The sequence below is a fragment of the Saccostrea cucullata genome, unplaced genomic scaffold (assembly GCF_032062105.1).
Source record: "Saccostrea cucullata isolate Sc308-1 unplaced genomic scaffold, CSIRO_AGI_Scuc_v1 ctg90, whole genome shotgun sequence".
Classification (NCBI taxonomy): domain Eukaryota; kingdom Metazoa; phylum Mollusca; class Bivalvia; order Ostreida; family Ostreidae; genus Saccostrea; species Saccostrea cuccullata.
Window position 1 is genome coordinate 26,178 of NW_026940868.1, and position 22,517 is coordinate 48,694.

The following is a 22,517-nucleotide window of genomic DNA, read 5'->3' on the forward strand; positions in this document are numbered from 1 at the left end:
ACGAGACCAGTACCAGAGCCAGAACCCATGGACATTGAGCCAGTTCCCGAGCCAGATTCAGAGCCAGAGCCAGTTCCTGAGCCAGACTCCGAGCCAGAGCCAGTTCCTGAGCCTGATTCCACATTCCATGTGGATGAAGACTTCAACATCCCTGACCAACTGCATGAGAGGTAAATATTTTCTAATTAAGTATAACTATTGAAAAAATTCATTTTCTTAATATAAATTATTCATTTACATTTAAAGGATACCCTGAAGCAGGTGCCACTTGCTTTTGCCCTGATGTCAGGAAAGCATGCCAAAGACTACAAAAAGGTATTTTTCATAATTTTTAATATTTAAAGTCTTAAGATAAGATTGTTATACTTTTATATGAATGTTATGACTTTAATTTTTTTATAGAGAAGATTCATAAGATACGATTATTATACTTTTGTACTTTTATGACTGTTACGACTTTTAAGACACACTTTTAATTTCATTTATTTATTTCAGGTGTTCCAGTCCATTGTGGAATGCCTCCGACCCCCCCCCCCCCCCTGCAGTGCAGCAGATACAGAGCCGAATCACGAAAGCTTTGCATACATTGAATGATTAATTACCATGATTACCTGGCTTAGAAAAAAATATATGACAAAAATCAACGTAGATTATAAAGATGAACTAAATTAAATCATATAACGTTATGCAATGATTGGGGACAAAATCAATTTAAAATTCTAATTTGAAAACCCTTTAATTTGTGTAACTACATTTACCGCCTTCCATATGCAGATTTTTCGGGTCCGATGTGCTGACGTCGAAAGTAAAAGCCTATCAAGGGGTTCGTCGATTTACCCAAAAGGACCCAAAAGGAAATCAAAAGGACTCAAATTAATATATTATGATACACTGAAAACTGATTATTTGAATTAAATTATGAATATTATATTATAAGTTTACATAAAAGATGACCACTCGGCACACCTCGGCCGATACGTACCTCATCTAACGTAGTTAGTTTGATGTAGTCCACGGAATCAGCCGAAGTTTGCCGGCAAAAACATACATTTATATTGTTGTAACTTTTCTTAAAGAAATAACATACGACTTTTGTAGTACATCAAACACGAAAACTGGTCAGATATATGCTTATATCATACCATATGATATATGCTTATCATGCTTATATTTCTTTTAGCTGAAATTAACAAAGTATTATTCCATTTCTCATTCTGTTTTACCATATCTTACTATATGATATTTAATTAATGAAGAAATACGTTTTATTTAATGACATGTTGTATCGGGGGGTGGGGTGACGGGTCGGTGGGGGACCTCCCACCCCACCCCAAACATAAAATTTTAGTCTTTATAAAATATAAAAGTGTTTATCATATATCCATTTATTCTTACAATGAAGCGCATTGAAGTGGTAAAATTTTCTGTTCGAATGGAACGTTTTGAGCTATCTTTAGAACGTTTATGACACGCCCATTTCTTTAGAAATGGATAAAACGGTCAATTTGTTTATTCGAATACCTGTAGAACAGGTTTTCCATAAATATAATAGCCAATGAAATTGACGGTCTAAATAAATACCGAGTAAACACGTGTTCGACCGAACCATGTGTTGTGGTAACTTCAATAGACATGATAAGTTCAAAAATATATACATATTCGTTGCAATTTGTGTTTTACAGAAGCTGGGAGTGTCTAACTCTCTCTTCTTATTTTTTAAAGCTCCATTTTCAGTGTAACTCATATTGCTTGTCGTGAAGATTGGGGTGTCCTAAAACATTACGACGAATATTTCATGCTCGCTTCTAAAAATATGGGCGTGTCATTATGTTGTAATTGACGTTCAAAACATGACTCAGAACGTTTCGTCCAAACGAAAAATTTTACCACTTCAATGCGCTTCATTGTAATTTCCTTTTGGATCCTTTTGGGTTCCTATTGGGTTCTTTTGGGTCCATTTGGGTAAATCGACGCACCGCCTATCACGTGATCAAAACAAAGATGGCGAGTGACAGCAGAGGATGTAGATTACTCTCAGACTTAAACAGTGCATTTAGACGAGATCCAGACATGTAAGAGTTGTCTGTCTTTCTGTTTAGAGTTTTAATACCATGCAGAGTTGAGATCATGCGTAAGCAGGAATACCTAATTGAAGACCTACAGGTAATTGAAGACCTACGGAAGACCTACAAAAATGTGGGATATATACAGCAAAACTGATGTGATATTCTGATTAAGCATGTCTTAAATATATAAAAAACACAAAAAGTTTTATAAAAAGAAGTTTTAAAGTGTATTTTTTAAGTCGGTAAGGGGAACTATTTCTTCTCTTAGACCACCTACGGCAAGAATGATAACTCGCGTAAATAACAAATCAGCTGTTCACCAAAACATATCAAGAAAATGTAATTATCAGAAAAATATAATTAGATAAATAATATTAAAGGACGGAAAAGAATAATTGGAGATATTTTAGATAAATATACATCAAAGATAAAAAAAAATGAAATAGTCAGTCAGATACAATTTTATTCTGTTAAAAAAAAAATTAAGTTATTAAAATCAGTAAAATTTTTTAAACTTTACAAAGCAGAGACATATACACTTTACATAATTTATAATACTATCATATGATCAATCATAAAATCATTATAAGTACATACACATGTATATAATTATCTAATATTCAGTATTTTATGTGTTTGTAAATAGATAGTGTAAGGCCAAAAAAAAATTAATCAATAGTTTCTCAGGCCAAAAAAATCAGAATTCAATGCAGCAGGCAGGCTTTTTTTTTGAAGCAGGATTTAGTCTACACCTTTTTTAAAGTCATTTGTTCAATAAAATGATAATATCTACTAATTCTTAAGTTTTGTTCTTTGAAATTAGTAAATAATATATATTCAACTTTAAATAATGTTATTCAAAACATTTATTTAAAAGTTAATTTATAAAATACTATAAATTTAGAAAGATATTGTTTTTCTAATAAAAACGTCTTTCTTAGCATTTATGAAAAGGGCAGTAACTCGATTTTCTTTTTCAACTTGGAAAAATAGAAAATTGAGTTATTTCCCTTTTCAATATGTCAATAAAATTGATCAATGCGGCCGTTTTTGAACTGATGCGGCGGTGCCTGAGAAACTATTGATTAATTTTTTTTTTTTGGCCTAATATTTTTTTCAGGTTTGAACTGTTGATCATTAATAAAATTCACTTTTCAAAAAGAACACACTGTCAGACACATTTACTTTTAAAATCTTTCGTTTTTCCCATGTGTCAAAGCATCATAATTTTTATTCAAAATATGCATGCATTTCTTTTGTGTGATAACATGCATGTTAATTATTTTATTCAATTTTAAAAAGTGTATATTTTCTTTCAATTTAATTAATGATATACCGGGTATCTTCAAGATTGATATACTGCATATATTTTGGCTCCAAATGTAAAAAAAAAAAAAATAAAAAAAAATAAATAAATAAATAAAACCTAATGTTTCATATTATAGTATGTATTTCTTGGCATACAGCATGTTATCTAGAAATATACATTTAGATTATTAAATTTTCCTCCTGAGTGTCATATAAATGTTTTATTTTGAAAATTGAAAAAAATATTCAAAACGTACTTTATTTTAGTTATATTCTGAATAAATGCAAAATTATTTATATGTTTATTCTTGCTATCATTTTTAAGATATTTAATAAATATAATTATTTTTTAAATATGATCTCTGCTCTGTTGACTGCAAATTAACATTTATCAGAGGAAGTGGGGTATGTTGATAATTGCAATCAAAACACGGATATATCCTCAGGGAGCCTGTGTATACAACACATAAGTGAAGATCGAAGCCATTAGTTCAGAGTGATATTGGTTAATAGAGACAAATCCACAGCATACATATCAATAATTTGAACTTGAATATCTAATATTTATCCCATAAAACTTATTAAAAGAATTACAATATCTATTAAATAATAACTATAGATTTTAAGTAGAATATTAATTTGATAAATGAAATAATCATGATAATTATTTATATTTTTAACTTCATCAAAATTCATAATCCAGATTATTTCTTTATCATAATTTTTAATTGAAAAACTCAACAAAATCATTTGGATTTTTTTTTTTTTTTCCATATTCATATTCTTCCTATAAACTTCACAATATAAATGAGCGTGTTGTAGTTTACAAGGCAAGTCAGCCAGAGTTATCATTCTTGCCGTAGGTTGTCTAAGAGAAGAAATAGTTCCCCTTACCGAGCTTGAAAAACACACTTTAAAACTTCTTTTTATAAAACTTTTTTGTGTATTTTAGATATTTAGGACATGCCTAATCAGAATATTACATCAGTTTTGCTGTATATATCCCACATTTTTGTAGGTCTACCGTAGGTCTTCTCTAGGTCTTCAATTACCCGTAGGTCTTCAATTAGGCAGGCCGTGCGTAAGCATGGTAAGCTGCAGAACTATGGCTCCCTGGTTGAGAAAATTAGGACAATCTCAAGAATAAAGCTGGTATAACAAGTAGGGAACACTTCCCCTTTAGCGATATCATCTCGCTAAATCGCGATTATACCTCTCTAGCGGGAGAAAATACATCTCGGAAAACAGAGATTTGTACTCCGATTCAAACTGTAATCGTGTTAACTTCAGAAAAAGGAAAATCCGGAAGAATGTCAACCCATTCGATAAATATTTAGTGTCTCATCTCGATGAATTTGCTTCAGAATATTGCCTCTACTGCTGCAAATCATGGAAATTAGAATAGTGTAACCTTCCTACGTAGGACCACAGGTGATAATTGTCAGTACAATTAAACTTACTTCGGATATACGATTATTGTAATTGTACGTTTACCTTATTTTTTCTAATACATCACTTTGGACTTTCCGTAGGGCATGACGATCTTGACACAAAATCTTTTTGGTGAGCTAGCTAGGCTATAGATTCTCAAATCCCCTGATTGACTGATATTAAGCCCCACCTTCTTACTGTAAGAAGCGCCCTCATTGGTTCTTTGCTACACTCGTCAGAGTTTCCAGGATCTTCTAACAGATGTATTAATTCTTCTGTATATTTAATCCGTGAAATAAAAAAAAATCTTTCAGTCTCAATTTTAAATTCTCTTCCTACGTAAATTAATCAACCCTAAAAATGATTAAATTATTGCACTGTCTCAAAATATGACTGTAAAAGTTATATTGGAAACGTGATATTTTAGACGGTGAGAGATGCCTGATGGTACATGTAGATGGACGGATAGGTAGGGTGGGGGGTGCTAGGAAAAAATACTATAGATAGGTTGTGTGACTAGATTTCTTTAAATGTATAATATACCAAGATTCTAATCTGGCATGGTAAAAGATATAGACATAACCATTTTCAAATCACAATCATTTTAATTGAAAGAGTTTTGTCGGTGTTAATTGAAACCCCTTCATGTTAAAGCTGAATTTGAGTATTACAACTTAATTGAATTCAACAAGTTGTGCTACAAAAAAACTTATATTGCCACTTGCGCCGACACAATGCGATCAGGCAATTGGAGAATCAACTTGAGAATACATGTAATTGTGAGTTAATTGTAAGTTTGTGTTTTCATTTAACCTTGACGAAAAGCAAAAATCTTTTAAATATTTATATCGTGATATATTGCAGTACAAAATATAATATTGCAATATATCGCGATACGATTTTTCTGTCGCGATACCCAGCACTACTTCTAATAGGAAGCTATTCATAAACGGTTGATCATCGCTTATATATAAAGCACAGGCCTTTAGATCGCTTAAAAAAAAAAATTCAGATGTTGAAAAAAAAATAATGGTATGGAACTCTTTTCATACTCATAGGGTACCTTATTTTGCCAATAAAATTCTGTTAAATCAAATGCCTTACAATTTTACTTTCTACCCATATCTATTCATATATAAACACTCTTCATTACTACCAAAGTTCATTCCTTATTCCTTATACTTCTCAAGATATTCTGAAATCAATTCCATAATTGACCTTAATTTTTAGCCGGGCTTATTGCTCAAAGAGCAATTGCCGGCTTATGTGATCCTGTTCAAGGCAGGATGTTGACCCCATAGTCGCCATTTTAAAGTTACGTGCAAAAATATAGTTCTTATTCTCAACCGCTTTTGAGATAATACAAACGCTAAATAAAGCAACAAAAATAAAACGAAGTTTTTCTATATAAAATAAGCATTAGCAGTAAAGACTTTGAAAACTTCATAAGTCAAAGAACATAGTTCATTAGCGTAAGGATTTTTGATAATCAGTGTTACCGTAGTTCTCTACACATACGAGGTAAAGCAGGAGAGGGAACCAGACTGGCCTGTTTGTTTACATTCAGCTGCGGTACCAGATTAATTCTGATTCTGACAAAATCAGACCATGGTATTAGGATTCGATTGAAAAACTCACTGTCAGTGTCTTATCATTTATATTGATAGTTATAAAATAATTTTTTCATCAGAATATAAACGTGATTCATGTAAGAAATTCATTCTACTCTGTAAATGAGCCCGGCTCTCTGTACTTCTGAGTACTTTGATTTTACTCGACATCAGCTTGGGCCTTTGAAGAGCTACAGTAACTGATAAGCCGAACGACGGGACAAATTTTCCCTGGAATTTATTCTAAACTTGATGAATGTTTGCTCATTTGCATTCGAGCTTTACAAGGTTTTTCTCTAATTTGATCATATGATCTTACTAAGTCACAAACAACATTATGAATTGATTTCAGAATATCTCGAGAAATATATGGAATTTCGGAATTAGCTTTGGTAGAAATGAAGAATGTTTATCTATGAATAGATTTAAACAGAAAGTAGAATTTTAGAGCATTTGAATAAAAAAATATTTTATTAGCGAAATTGGGTACCCAGTGTAAGAATTCCATACCTTTATTTTTTTTTACACACAAAATTTTTTTTATGCAATCCAGAGGCCTGTGATGTAAAGGTAACATTAGCCTCTCTGATTAACTCATTAAAACAATTACAAGGTATAATAAACAGTCAGGGGCATAACTTAAACAAGTTATTTTCAAAAATAACTCAAATGAGTTATTTTTTTGTCTCAATGAGTTACTTCTCTTTGCTATGACCTACTTTTCCCCATTCTTAATAACTCAAACACGTTATTTTTCCAAAATAGCTTCAATAAATTAATAACTTGTTTAAGTTATTTTGTGTCATTCGTCCCTAATTTCACACCTCGTGTACCAAAGGATTTTGCTCGTGCACCAAGACAAAAACAAATGTTTGACTAAATTTAAACCTTCCTCAATGCAGGAAAAGTGTTCAAAGTCTTGGGAAAAGTGGGGAATTTTTTTTATTTAATGATAAAAATTGGACATATACACCATGTGGATAAAACCACAAAATAAGGAGTAAAATGCTGTTTATCTCCACCTCCTCACCAATTCTCCACTGGAGTCGGTGATCTCCATCTAGTATTACATAATGGAATCCCAAAATGCAATGCAAATTGGCAGGAAACACAAAATTTCCAAGAAATCAATGTCCAAATAGGATATAAAAATAACTTATTTAAGTTATTTTCAAAAAAAAAAATTGTGTGTGTAAAATAATGTAAAATAACTTATTTAAGTTATTTTTTTTATAACTTGTTTGAGTTATGCCCCTGACTGATAATATGTAAACTTCGAAGTACATGTATTCCTTGCAGTGTTCGTAGATATTTTTTTCAAAATAAAGCATACCTTTAGCAGTATTCATCCGCCGCCAAAATACGGCTGATATTTTGCTGACTCAGCATTTAACAATAAACAATCAATACTTTTGGCATTTTTTAAAATTTATTTAATTTTTTGGGGCAGATTTTTCAGAACCCCCCTTTTTTTAAATTATAAGTTCTGTTAGACTCGGCATTTAACAATAAACAATCAATACTTTTGGCATTTTTTTTTTTATTTATTTAATTTTTGGGGGCAGATTTTTCAGAAGCCCCCCCTTTTTTTAAATATATAAAAATACCACCTGGTCTGTGTTCTTTCATGTAGCCTATAATTGGAAAGTATCTGATTCCCTATTAAAATTTACACATGTTAACTTATGCAGGATCCCAACATATGTTTCCAAAGCAATTAAAGTGTCCTCAAACGAAGAACTGTTCATTGCCACTCGGTAAAAACATTAGGAATTTATATCATTAAAATATGAATACCTAGGGCATACTTCTTTAAATTATAACAATACTTTAAAAGCAGTAATTCCAACAATTTCGCATTTTTGTTTTCTCTAATTTCGTATAGTTATGAAAAGTATTTCAGGTAACATGTTTTTAGCTCACCTGAGCCGAAGGCTCAAGTGAGCTTTTCTGATCAAAATTTGTCCGTTGTCTGTCGTTGTCGTAGTCGTTGTCGTTGTCGTCGTAAACTTTTCACATTTTCATCTTCTTCTCAAGAACCACTGGGCCAATTTCAACCAAACTTGGCACAATGTATCCTTGGGTGAAGGGGATTCAAGTTTGTTCAAATGAAGGGCCACGCCCTTTTCCAAGGGTAGATAATCATGAATTTGTTAAAAATTAATGGCATTTTTAAAAAATCTTCTTCTCCAGAACCGCTGGGCCAGTAAAGATGAAACTCATGTGGAATCATCCTCAGGTAGTGTAGATTCAAGTTTGTTCAAATCATGACCCCCGGGGCAAGGGTGGGGCCAAAATGGCCGACCCAAGTTTTACATAGGAATATATAGGAAAAATCTTTAAAAATCTTCTTCTCCAGAACCACTTGGCCAGGAAAGATTAAACTCATGTGGAATCATCCTCAGGTAGTGTAGATTCAAGTTTGTTCAAATCATGACCCCCGGGGCAAAGGTGGGGCCAAAATGGCCGACCCTAGTTTTACATAGGAATATATAGGAAAAATCTTTAAAAATCTTCTTCTCCAGAACCACTGGACCAGGAAAGATTAAACTCATGTGGAATCATCCTCAGGTAGTGTAGATTCAAGTTTGTTCAAATCATGACCCCCGGGGCAAGGGTGGGGCCAAAATGGCCGACCCTAGTTTTACATAGGAATATATAAGAAAAATCTTTAAAAATCTTCTTCTCAAGAACCACTAGAACAGGAAAGATGAAACTCATGTGGAATCATCCTCAGGTAGTGTAGATTCAAGTTTGTTCAAATCATGACCCCCGGGGCAAGGGTGGGGCCAAAATGGCCGACCCAAGTTTTACATAGGAATATATAGGAAAAATCTTTAAAAATTTTCTTCTCCAGAACCACTGGGCCAGGAAAGATGAAATCATGTGGAATCATCCTCAGGTAGTGCAGATTCAAGTTTGTTCAAATCATGACCCCTGGGGCTAGGGTGGGGCCAAAATGGCTGACCCAAGTTTTACATAGGGATATATAGGGAAACCTTTTAAAATCTTCTTTTCAAGTACTTCAAAGCTAATGTTAGTGATATTTATATGGAATCATCCTCAGGTAGTGTAGATTCTAGTTTGTTCAAATGATGAATGCCTGGAGGGGGGGGAGTAAATTCAAGCCTGATGTGCTCAGGTGAGCGCTGTGGCCCCTGGGCCTCTTGTTCACTTTTAACAGGCACGTTTCAGTGTTAATGAAAAGAAGGGTAAGTGGTAACTAAAAAAAGTTTGAACCTACACCCCCCTCTACCCGCAAAAAATAGGATTTTCAGGTTTGGACAATTGTCAAATTCTCTTTTTTTAAAAGTTTTTTCAGGTTGAATTTGTTCTCTTTGAATTAGCCCCCCTTTTTTTCCCAATTTTCCGACGCCGTTGAATCATGCTTTCCTGAATTTACAAGTTTACAATGTATCAACATTTCTACTACCGGTAAGTCAATATCAGTTAGACTCAATATAGACCTTTTTTTAATTAATTTGTTTTCAATATTCTATTAATTAACACCGTTTATCATATTCTATGCACATCTCAATTTATACTTGTTTTTTTTTATCATGACTTTTCCACAAACGTTACAACCCTGTTGTGCTTCCGTACTTCTTAGCGTCCACCAAAGATCAAATATTGAAGCAAATATCATGGGTTTCTGAGGAACGTTATTTTAAACTTTTGTACAAGAATGGAAAGCTAAGATCCGAACAAATATAATGTGGATATCTATATATATTTTATACATATGCTTCAAAAACATGTATGACTGTAAATCTTGAAACCTTTGCTAAAAAAGGCATGATTTACACGTGCCGATGGATTTCAGCCTCTTATTCTTACAAGCAACAAACAATGATTGTCTTAAATTTCTAGCCAATATTGTCAGTTTTTTGTAGTAAATTCACGCTTCAATGCAGCTTTCTCCTGGATTTAAATACGCACGGGATTTTTGATTATTTTATAATGAAAACAACAAAATACCCATTTAAGGTAATGTTTTTCTTCCGCTAAAGAGGGATAATCACGATTTAGCGAGATGATCTCGCTAAAGGTGAAGTGTTCCCAACCTGTATTATAATAAAGCTGGTCCAGTTCAATCACTGAATCAGTACTTTTAGCATATACCCAGGTAGAATTACCTACATAGCTTTATTTAATTACCTGAAGTAGCTTTATTTATAGCTAACAAATGAAATTTATTTCTTTAATTATCTTTTTTTTTGGGGGGTGTGTGCAAAATCGCACTTTGATGCAGTGATAATTTTCAAATACAGGTGACTCGAGATCTCACTAAGTTGAAGGGACCGCAAGAAAAGTTCGAGATTCGAGGGGTTCGAGAGATAGAAAGTAAATAAAATCTGGAATTTTCAGTTCCAATCATCAATGTTCTACTGTTTATAGATACTGGAAGTGTATGTAAATTAAGTCATTGCAATTTTTCAATCATATTTTACAGGTAATTACATGATATCAACAACAATGACAGTATTTCGAATAATTAAAACAAATTCCTAAAGTTTCAATATTTATTTGTACTTATTTCATGATTACATGAAACCTGAATAGCAATTATCAATTTTTTTTTTAAATTTATTTATTAGCTCACCTCGACGAAGTCGAGATGAGCTTATGCTATACCCCCGGCGTCGGTGTCGGCGTCCCAGGTTAAAGTTTTAGGAGCAAGTCCATTCCTAAGGAACTATAAACCCTACCTGAACCAAACTTGCATGGATGATGCATCTTGAGATGTACACTACCAGACTTGCTTCTGATGTTGGATCTGACCTACATTTTCTAGATGAGTGACCAGGTTAAAGTTTTTGGAGCACGTCCATTCCCAAGTAACTATAAGCTCTACCCAGACCAGCCTTGCATGGATGATGCATCTAGGGATGGACACTACCAGACTTGCTTCGGATGCTGGATCTGACCTACATTTTCTAGATGAGTGACCAGGTTAAAGTTTTAGGAGCAAGTCCATTCCCAAGTAACTATAAGCTCTACCCAGACCAAACTTGCATGGATGATGCATCTAGGGAGGGACACTACCAGACTTGCTTCGGATGCTGGATCTGACCTACATTTTCTAGATGAGTGACCAGGTTAAAGTTTTTGGAGCAGGTCCATTCCAAAGGAACTATAAGCCCTACCCTGACCAAACTTGCATGGATGATGCATCTGGGGATGGACACTACCAGACTTGCTTCAGATGCTGGATCTGACCTACATTTTTAGCTCTTCTGAGCCAAAGGCTCAAAGAGCTTATGCTTTGGCCATTTGTGCGTCATGCGGTGTGCGTTGTGCGTTAACTTTTCAGCTCACCTGAGCTGAAAGCTCAAGTGAGCTTTTCTGATCACATTTTGTCCGACATCCATCTGTCTGTCTGTAAACTTTTCACATTTTCGACTTCTTCTCAAGAACCGCTGGGCCAATTTCAACCAAACTTGCCACAAAGTATCCTTGGGTGAAGGGGATTCAAGTTTGTTCAAATGAAGGGCCACGCCCTCGTTCAAGGGGAGATAATTGGGAATAAATGAAAATTTGGTGGCATATTTTAAAAATCTTCTTCTCAAGAACCACTGTGCCAGGAAAGATGAAACTTATGGAGAAACATCCTCAGGTAGTGTAGATTCAAATTTGTTCAAATCATGACCACCGGGGGTAGGGCGGGGCCAAAATGGCCAACCAAAGTTTTACATAGAAATATACAGGAGAATTCTTTAAAAATCTTCTTCTCAAGAATGACAAAGCCATAATTCATCATATTTATATGGAAGCATGCTCAGGTAGTGTAGATTCAAATTTGTTCAAATCATGACCCCAGGGGGTAGGGCGGGGCCAAAATGGCCGACCAAAGTTTTACATAGAAATATACAGGAAAATTCTTTAAAAATCTTCTCCTCAAGAAAGACAAAGCCATAATTCATCATATTTATATGGAAGCATGCTCAGGTAGTGTAGATTCAAATTTGTTCAAATCATGACCCCCGGGGGTAGGGCGGGGCCAAAATGGCCGACCAAAGTTTTACATAGAAATATATAGGAAATTTCTTTAAAAATCTTCTTCTCAAGAATGACACAGCCATAATTCATCATATTTATATGGAAGAATGCTCAGGTAGTGTAGATTCAAATTTGTTCAAATCATGACCCCCGGGGGGTAGGACGGGGCCAAAATGGCCGACCAAAGTTTTACATAGAAATATATAGGAAAATTCTTTAAAAATCTTCTTCTCAAGAATGACAAAGTCATAATTCATCATATTTATATGGAAGCATGCTCAGGTAGTGTAGATTCAATTTGTTCAAATCATGACCCCCGGGGGTAGGGCGGGGCCAAAATGGCCGACCAAAGTTTTACATAGAAATATACAGGAAAATTCTTTAAAAATCTTCTTCTCAAGAATGACAAAGCCATAATTCATCATATTTATATGGAAGCATGCTCAGGTAGTGTAGATTCAAATTTGTTCAAATCATGACCCCCGGGGGTAGGGCGGGGCCAAAATGGCCGACCAAAGTTTTACATAGAAATATATAGGAAAATTCTTTAAAAATCTTCTTCTCAAGAATGACAAGGCCATAATTCATCATATTTATATGGAAGCATGCTCAAGTAGTGTAGATTCAAGTTTGTTCAAATCATGACCCCCGGGGGTAGGGCGGGGCCAAAATGGCCGACCAAAGTTTTACATAGAAATATATAGGAAAATTCTTCTTCTCAAGAATGACAAAGCCATAATTCATCATATTTATATGGAAGCATGCTCAGGTAGTGTAGATTCAAATTTGTTCAAATCATGACCCCCGGGGGTAGGGCACGGCCAAAATGGCCGACCAAAGTTTTACATAGAAATATACAGGAAAATTCTTTAAAAATCTTCTTCTCAAGAATGACAAAGTCATAATTCATCATATTTATATGGAAGCATGCTCAGGTAGTGTAGATTCAAATTTGTTCAAATCATGACCCCAGGGTGGGTAGGGCGGGGCCAAAATGGCCGACCAAAGTTTTACATAGAAATATATAGGAAAATTCTTTAAAAATCTTCTTCTCAAGAATGACAAAGCCATAATTCATCATATTTATATGGAAGCATGCTCAGGTAGTGTAGATTCAAATTTGTTCAAATCATGACCCCCGGGGGTAGGGCGGGGCCAAAATGGCTGACCAAAGTTTAACATAGAAATATATAGGAAAATTCTTTAAAAATCTTCTTCTCAAGAATGACAAAGCCATAATTCATCATATTTATTTGGAAGCATGCTCAGGTAGTGTAGATTCAAATTTGTTCAAATCATGACCCCCGGGGGTAGGCGTGGCCAAAATGGCCGACCAAAGTTTTACATAGAAATATATAGGAAAATTCTTCTTCTCAAGAATGACAAAGCCATAATTCATCATATTTATATGGAAGCATGCTCAGGTAGTGTAGATTCAAATTTGTTCAAATCATGACCCCCGGGGGTAGGGCGGGGCCAAAATGGCCGACCAAAGTTTTACATAGGAGTATATAGGGAAAATTCTTTAAAAATCTTCTTCTCAAGAACCACTGGGCCAGGAAAGATGAAACTCATATGGAAGCATCCTCAGGTAGTGTAGATTCAAGTTTGTTCAAATCATGGCCCACCGGGGTAAGGTGGGGCCACAATGGCCGATCAAAGTTTTACATAGGAGTATATAGGGAAAATCTTTCAAAATCTTCTTCTCAAGAACCACTGGGCCAGGAAAGATGAATCTCATGTGGAAGATAAATACTTAGTAACACATTACTGAAGCAAAAAATACCTTGACCATTTGCAACTATATTAAAATATTTTGATCATATATTACGTAATTAGGGGTCACAAGGGGTCAGAATGCTAAATCTTTGAGTTTTTATATCTCGAAAAGGGCGAATATTTTGAGAAGCAATATTGAACAAAAGATAGTCAGAATAATGTTTTAAACAATATACATACTTCAATTTTTTGTAAAATGGCCCCATTAAGGACTTGGAGGGGTAGCCGTTGAATATTTCCATTCAGTATATCTCCAGAACGAAAAGAAATCTCTGAATAGATGTTGAACAAAAAGTCTTTGATTTCACAAGACTTTTCATTTACAATCAAGAAAAAGGGGCTGAATCCTCAAATTAGGGGCCAAGGGGGCCAAAAATCTTTCATCTTTAGCTCATGAATGATAAATATTTTGTAATACATTACTCAAGCAAAGATATTCATCTTAACGCTTTGCAACAACGTTTTATAGAATTTTGATTACATGTTTCTGTTGCGTAATAAGGGGTCGCAAGGGGCCAAAATTCTATATTTTGGATGCTTTACATCTCAAAAAGGAGGAATATTTTAATTATAAGCCATATTGAACTAAAGATGCTCAAAATATTGTGATATAAATAAGAAAAATTAAATTTAATGATGGAAAACTTAATTTAATTACCTTATTACGAATATCTCAGTCAAAATCACATCTCATCTTATCGATAAATTCAACGGAAGACCTACTCGTTGCTCGCAACAAGATCTCATCTAGTTAATGTCTTCCGTCTTCAGCGGAAGACCTTCTTGTTATTCTTAGGTTTCTTTTCCACTATTTTTATTATTAAGGTCTTCCGTCTTCACGGAAGACCTTCTAGTGATTCTACTGTTTATTATTATTATTATTATTTTTTTCCCCAAAATTTTGTGCAGGCGATTTCTCGAAAACTATTCAGTGGTTTTCAATGAAACTTTCAGAAATTATGCGTCATTATATGAAGTTGTGGCATGACAAGGAAAATTTGGAATACTCACCTTCGGTTCCAAGATATTGACAGTTTTCTGATTTTAAAACGGATTTTTGTTCCCCTTTTTCTCAAAAACGGCTTAAGATATTAACTGGAGACTTATTAGAGATGATAGATGATCACTTCTAGATTTGCGGAATCACCTTTTTGTGCGTCGTTACTACTTCCGGTTGCTATCGGAAGCGAAATTAAAAAGTCCGTATTTTCTAACTTTTTTGTTTTTCAATATTTTTCATTTATTTTTGGAATGTTAATAGAAACCTTTCTTTCAATGCTTACTGTATTATTTGTTTGAATATTGATAAATCCAAACTCTAGATATTAACATTTAAAAATCTGAAGCGGGTCCAAAATGGCGGCTGTCTCTGTCATTTCCGACATTTCGCAATTCAGGGTTTACGAAGTCAGCTGAGCGTTTGCTTAAATGAAAGTAAAATAGGATAAATGAAATGTAAAGGAATACTTGGATTCTCACGTCGTTGTTACGTTATAATTCTATGGCAAACTATGGTTTAATCCTTGGTCGTCTGAAACGTCTTCTATAATTGGTTTTGGCTGGTTCTCAAAGTAGAAAAAGAAAAGACTAAATGTGCAAATGAAATACGATACCTAGTTTCTTTTGTTTCGGAAAATTAGATTTTAAATCATAGGTATAAGTAATAGTTTTTAAGAAACAATATGGATGTACATAGTAAGTATTAAACGTAACCACTGTTTTGCTCATGCAGACTTGTGTCATATTTAACTAATAGAAAAGAAAAAAAATAAGAAAATCATTTTTCAAAATATCGTTGAATGGAGTTCATATTAACATTCTTATCTCAAAGATCTGATTTAAATTATTGAACATAAATGTTATCTGATTCCCTGACTGTAGTAGGCATGCTTTTATCAATATGTTCTTAGTGAGGATGAACAGGAAATTTAAAAAAAAAAAAAAAAAAAAAGGTAAAAAGTTTACCAGATTCACTGATTTAGTATTATTTATCTATATACGATTTGGAATTTGTAAATATGCTAAATATACTTTCTTAACCTTGAAATTTAAGCTATAAGAACGTTCTTGTTTCATTTCCATCGAAGCTATCACACCTATTTAATGGAACATTCCAAAGAAAAAGCGCGAAGATTTACTCGTGGTGTTTGACACAAAATCATGAATAGTGACCTGCCTTTCATTATTCGAAAACAAATGTACTGTTGCAGAAGTATATACAAGAACATTTAGAGCTTTGGTTCTTATAGAGTAATAGTAAGCGGTTTGGATTTTCATGCTAACAACCCGGGTTCAATGCCCTTTGTTTTCATAACAAGTTTTATCACTTTTTTCAGCTCAATTTTGCGGGTTTTTTTCAGAATCGGACGGAAGATCTCTCGTTGCTCGCAACGAGTTTCTTTTCTAGTTTTTATTATTGTTTTTTTTTCTTACCGATTTTGTGCACGCGATTTCTCGAAAACGGCTCGATCGATTTTCATGAAACTTTCAGGACTGATTGGACATCAATCAAACCTGATATATTATTTTTCATTCTTATGATGTCACTTCCGGTTTCGAGATTTCCGCGATTTAGTGATTTTCAGAGGGTCACATTGTCCAGCATTTTTGTCAAAAGTGTTTTTAGATAGAAACGTAAGATTTTCAGCGATGATAGAGCAACATGTGCTGATGTGACACACGCCTTTCTTATTCTCCTGAAGTGCAGCAGGTCGGCGCTCGCTATGGCTCGAAAAAAGACCTATCGGGAATTTAGAGATTTTTCACACATTTTTTGCAATATCTTTTTACACGTTAATATTTTGTAAAGACATATAGAATAAAAGTTGTGAAGAATGTCACGATCTTTCAAAAGATATCAATGATAAGGGGCTGACCCCTAATATAAAGGGCCAAATGGGGCCGAAAGTTTTTCCTTTATATCTCAAAAAGTATTGAGAATTTGTAATACGTCAAAGAAGAAAAGTTGTTTAAAATATCATGATTTATCTAATGGCGTCGTCAAAATACGTCCGGCGACTTCACTTCCGGTCAAACCGGAAGTAATCAAAATTGCATATTTTTGCTGTTCTTGACAGGTTTTTGGATATCATATGTCACTGGAAACTTATTTCTTAATTTTCCGTCCGTTGTCGTCACTTCCGGTCAAACCGGAAGTTGCCGAAAAGGCTTAATTTTGCAATAATTAACATAGATTTGGAGGATTAAACCATTTTGGAACTTCATTACTCTTTATTTTTTTTTTAAAATAAAAGTTACTTCCGGTCAAACAGGACGGAAGACCTACTCGTTGCTTTGCAACGAGCTCGGCTCTAGTTCTTATTATTAAGGTCTTCCGTCTTCACGGAAGACCTTATAGTGATTCTACTGTTTCTTATTATTATTTTTCTTATTTTTTTTCCAAAATTTTGTGCACGCGATTTCTCAGCAACCATTCAATGGATTTCAATGAAATTTTCAGAAATTATGCGCATCAATATGAACTTGATACATCTGGGAGGAAATTTGATAATTCGCTTTTGGTGCCAAGTTATGGCCAGTTTTCTGATTTTGAAATGCGATTTTGTCGCACACTTTTATCGAAAATGGCTGAGAATATGAACTGGAGACTTATCTAAGAGCATAGGGCATGGTTTTAGATGTGCGTAAGCCCCATTTCCTGCGTCGTCGGTGCTTCCGGTCTCCCTACCGGAAGCGAATTTAAAAAGTGCATTTTTCCATTATTTTTGTTTTCAAATGTTTTTCTACGATTTTAATTATTTAAAAGTGACTCTTATGCGAATGAGAAATATGTAATTTGTTTAAGAATTGAAATGGGCAATCTCGAGATATTTGCATTTAAATATTTGAAGCGGTGTTTTCAATGGCTGAATACGTAGCGCGTTGGATTGTCACGCGGGCGACCCGGGTTCGCTCCCCCGAATATCCGAATTTTTTTTATCACTTTTTCATCTCGATTTTTGGTGTTTTTAATTCAGAATCGGACGGAAGACCTCTCGTTGCTCGCAACGAGATCGTTTCTAGTTATTTTTCTTCTTCCTGGGAAAATTTTGTCCACGAGTGATCTTGTAAACTACACATCCGACTTAGGTGAAACCTTTTTAGGGTCAGTAGGCATGTTATGTAGAGTTGCCAAACAAAGGTCATTTTCCGCGCACATGCTTGCAAGAGCGCGCACGTGCAACAGGTGAAATTACCAATATAATGGATATTGCCGTAACTTTTCTATTTTTTTATGAAATTTTTTGAAACTCATAATGTAAGGATACATTAGTAGTATAGACAAGGTAGCATGGTCAAAATAGCAAGATCTCATGCGCATGCATGTGCGCTTCGCTCTGATTGGCTGAAACTAAAGTCTCAATAACTTTCTTGTTTCCTGTCATAATCCTTTGAAATTTTGAACGTAGTCCTACATTATGAAGATCTACCGCATGATATATAAGAATTTTCATGAAAGCATGCGCATGTGCGCGTGCTGCAAGCTGATTGGCTGAAACTTTAAATGGCAATATCTCCTTTGTTTTTTGACGAAATTTTTTGAAATTTAAAATATAGTCATGCATTAGGATATCCTACAAAATGATATAGAAAAAAAATCATGAAATCACGCGCATGCACCTGTGCTGCAATCTGATTGGCTGAAAATTTAATTGGCTATTTCTCCTTTGTTTTTGGACGAAATTCTTTGAAATTTAAAATATAGTCATGCACTAGGATATCCTACAAAATGATATAAAAAAAATCATGAAATTACACGCATGCACGTGTGCTGCAATCTGATTGGCTGAAACTTTAAATGGCTATAACTCCCTTGTTTTTCAACCAAACAGGAAGGGATTTAGAACATAGATAGATGTAAGGGACTCCTACAAGAAGGTATGATCATCATGCACGTGCACACACGTGCGTGCATTTGAAACGAGTATATTTAAAAATACTCTTGAATGAGTGATTTTTATTACTTTTGGACTGAATGCTTTAATATATAGTATATTAGAATATATAAATAGTGTAGACAAGATGATAGTCATAACGCACATGCATTCACATGCGCTTGGGTGCAATGCTAAAAATTGAATATAACTGGTATCCTTCTGGGAAAACGTTGTTAAAGTCAAAAATGCACAGAGTTTGTCTTATTTAATGAAGCTTACAGGGAATATGGCACTGAAAGGGAGTTGGGGAGTGTTTGGGGAACATCTGTAACGGTTCCCGTTACAATTAGCACTAGTTAAATACACATTTTGTTGGAGTGTACTTTCTCCACTGAAGTTAACAGTAGTAATGTGTGTTCATTTATGTTTTTATACCCCCTGCAAATGAAGTTTTGGGGGGTATATAGGAATCACCTTGTCCGTCTGTCCATCTGTCCCTCCGTCCGTCTGTCTGTGCAATCGTGTCCGGTCCATATCTTTCTTACAGAGGGACATTAGAATCTACTACTCCACACAAAAATTGCCCATGACCTAAGGGTGTGTGATGACCTTGATCCAAGGTCATTTGGGGAAGTTCAAGGTCACTGGAAGAAAAATTTCATAATTCGTGTCCGGTCCATATCTTTCTTATGGATAAACTTGGTAGGCTCTCATTTCACACAAAGATTGCCCATGGCCCAAGGGTGTGTCATGACCTTGACCCAAGGTCACTTGGGGAAGTTCAAGGTCACTGGAAGAAAAATTTCATAATTCGTGTCCGGTCCATATCTTTCTTATGGATAAACTTGGTAGGCTCTCATTTCATACAAAGATTGCCCATGGTCCAAGGGTGTGTCATGACCTTCACCGAAGGTCATTTGGGGAAGTTCAAGGTCACTGGAAGAAAAATTTCATAATTCGTGTCCGGTCCATATCTTTCTTATGGATAAACTTGGTAGGCTCTCATTTTACACAAAGATTGCCCATGGCCCAAGGATGGGTCATGACCTTGACTCAATGTCATTAGGGGAAGTTCAAGGTCACTGGAAGAAAAATTTCATAATTCGTGTCCTGTCCATATCTTTCTTATGGATGAACTTGGTAGGTTCTTCTTTCACACAAAGATTGCCCATGGCCCAAGGGTATGTCATGACCTTGATCCAAGGTCATTTGGGGAAGTTCAAGGTCACTGGAAGAAAAATTTCATAATTCGTGTCCTGTCCATATCTTTCTTATGGATAAACTTGGTAGGTTCTCATTTCACACAAAGATTGCCCATGATCCAAGGGTGTGTCATGACCTTGACCCAAGGTCACTTGGGGAAGTTCAAGGTCACTGGAAGAAAAATTTCATAATTCATGTTTGATACATATCTTTATAAGGAAAAACTTACTTCTGAAAAACCCAGCGGGGGGTATTTTGTCACGTTTGGACAGTTCTAGTTTTTTCTGAAAGAGGGAGGGGGGTAGTGCCACTATCATTTATTGAAAATGAAGTATAAGTAAATTCAATATTTCAGCCTTTTTGGAAAGAAAAATCGAAGATTATGCACTGGTTTCTTATTTATTATGTACATATAATACATGTATATAGATCATGCATCTGGAGACCATGACTTGTCAAACTGTGTTGTTTATTATTATTGGACTAGTCCATTTATGGAATAAACCAACTGCGAGATTGTGGGAAACAGATTAGAAAAATCATTTCTTTGAGTGTTGCATGTGTGTATACTGATATATACGATATTTTGTTTGAAAGAATTAGATAAAACTTGTGAATAGAATTTCTGCAGCACTGGAAGGAGGTTAAAAGGACAAATTAACTTGTTTAATTCCACGAAAGTTAGCACACCCATTCATACAATAGAACAATCCAAGGAAAAGGCACGGAGATAGCTGACTAGTGACATTTGGCGTGAAAGAGCGATTCACCCCTTTCCTAGAACATAAATGGACTGATCCAGTAGTATAGAAATGCAGAAAAAAGGATACATTGACATGTTGGAACACTGAATCACATGGAATAATCTGTTTCTGTGCAAAAAGAGTAATGGAAGTAAACACTGCAGCATTTTGCATCAGTAATATCATTCTTTTTCTGAAAGCTGTTTCTTCTGAAATGAAGGTAAAGAATTCCAATGTAAATCAGCTTGCACAAAACCTGGCCTTCTAGGTATGATCGCATAGTTTCTGATCATGCAAATATTAATCCTTATACAACCTGACGCCGTGACATCAGGCAATCAAAAACCTATACATAATTATCCTCGGTTCATGAAAAAAAGAGAAGGAAAGAACACAAATTATGCACTTCCCATGCATCAGGATCGAGATTCCGAACTTCTCGGAAGTTTCCGACAAAATCAGAAATACTCGAGCCATTTAAGTGGCGAAAGTATGATGTGAAATGGAAAGTCCTATTGACTCACTGAAATTACATTAAATCATATTTTCTAATTTTTTCAAGTAAGTTGTTGCTATGTTTAAACCACTAGGGATGGGACGATACACACATCTTGTGATACGATACGTATCTCGATATATTGGCACGATACGATACGTATCTCGATATTATGATAAATTAGAAAACTATTCCAAAGAATAAGTTGTTTTTTTTTGTTTTTTTTTTGTCTTGACATTAAATCAACAAATTATTCTATATCAAATCATGTTAACTTTGCTTTGAAATTAATACTTGAAGTTCTTCAATTTCATTGACTAAAACTTTACAAAACAATAATACACGTACATACTATTATTACTATTCAGAATTTGTTTACAAATAGTTGTGTAGTTCATCAGAGAACACTGACTAAAAATTCATTGAAAAACATCTATCATGTTTACATTATTATTAATTCATTGCTGAAAGTGTGTCGCCAAGTTGAGATTACAAAAAAAAGAACGAGGTGGACTAACAATTTATAATATCAAATGTTCTGGAAACGATATTTTTTGTGTATAGAACGCATTTCGTACTGAACTTTTCTTGTCCAATCTCCCGAGCCTGCTTAAAAGTGAAAACGTTTTACCCCTTATTAGTTCTAAAGTGTGTTTTCAATATCAAAATAATCTCTTCGCTTCGTACAAGCCGCCATTTTCCAAGGACAGGTACTTTCATTTTCAATTTTTGGATAGGTCGTTCGTGTATCGTTTCGTACAGATATTTGAATGCTTGTATCGTAAACCGTATCTTGGAGGAAAATATCGGTAGGTATCGGTGTATCGGTATATCGTCCCACCCCTATAAACCACCATGTTGCTATGCACCACAACGGATTATTGGGAGTTTTGGAATTTTTTCACGAGGACTGATAAAAATTCCTTGGAACACTGATAAAGCTACCATTTATTTCTGAATCAATGCTTCAGAAAATAAATACAAATTCAATCATGGATTTACCA

At 34.6% G+C, this 22,517-nt stretch overlaps 1 protein-coding gene across 3 annotated transcripts in view; it reads left to right on the top strand.

Moving 5' to 3' along the window:
* Positions 1–2,001: 2,001 nt before the first annotated feature.
* Positions 2,002–22,517, top strand: part of LOC134256518 (protein prenyltransferase alpha subunit repeat-containing protein 1-B-like) — a 48,444-nt gene continuing 27,928 nt past the window's right edge. The window contains exon 1 of one of the 3 annotated variants that reach the window (XM_062739170.1): positions 2,002–2,072. In XM_062739170.1, the coding sequence (XP_062595154.1) occupies positions 2,002–2,072 (71 nt within the window). Of the gene's footprint in view, positions 2,073–4,503; positions 4,527–10,699; positions 10,760–22,517 lie in introns of those variants that run through there. The other 2 variants (XM_062739171.1, XM_062739172.1) reach the window with 2 other exon arrangements.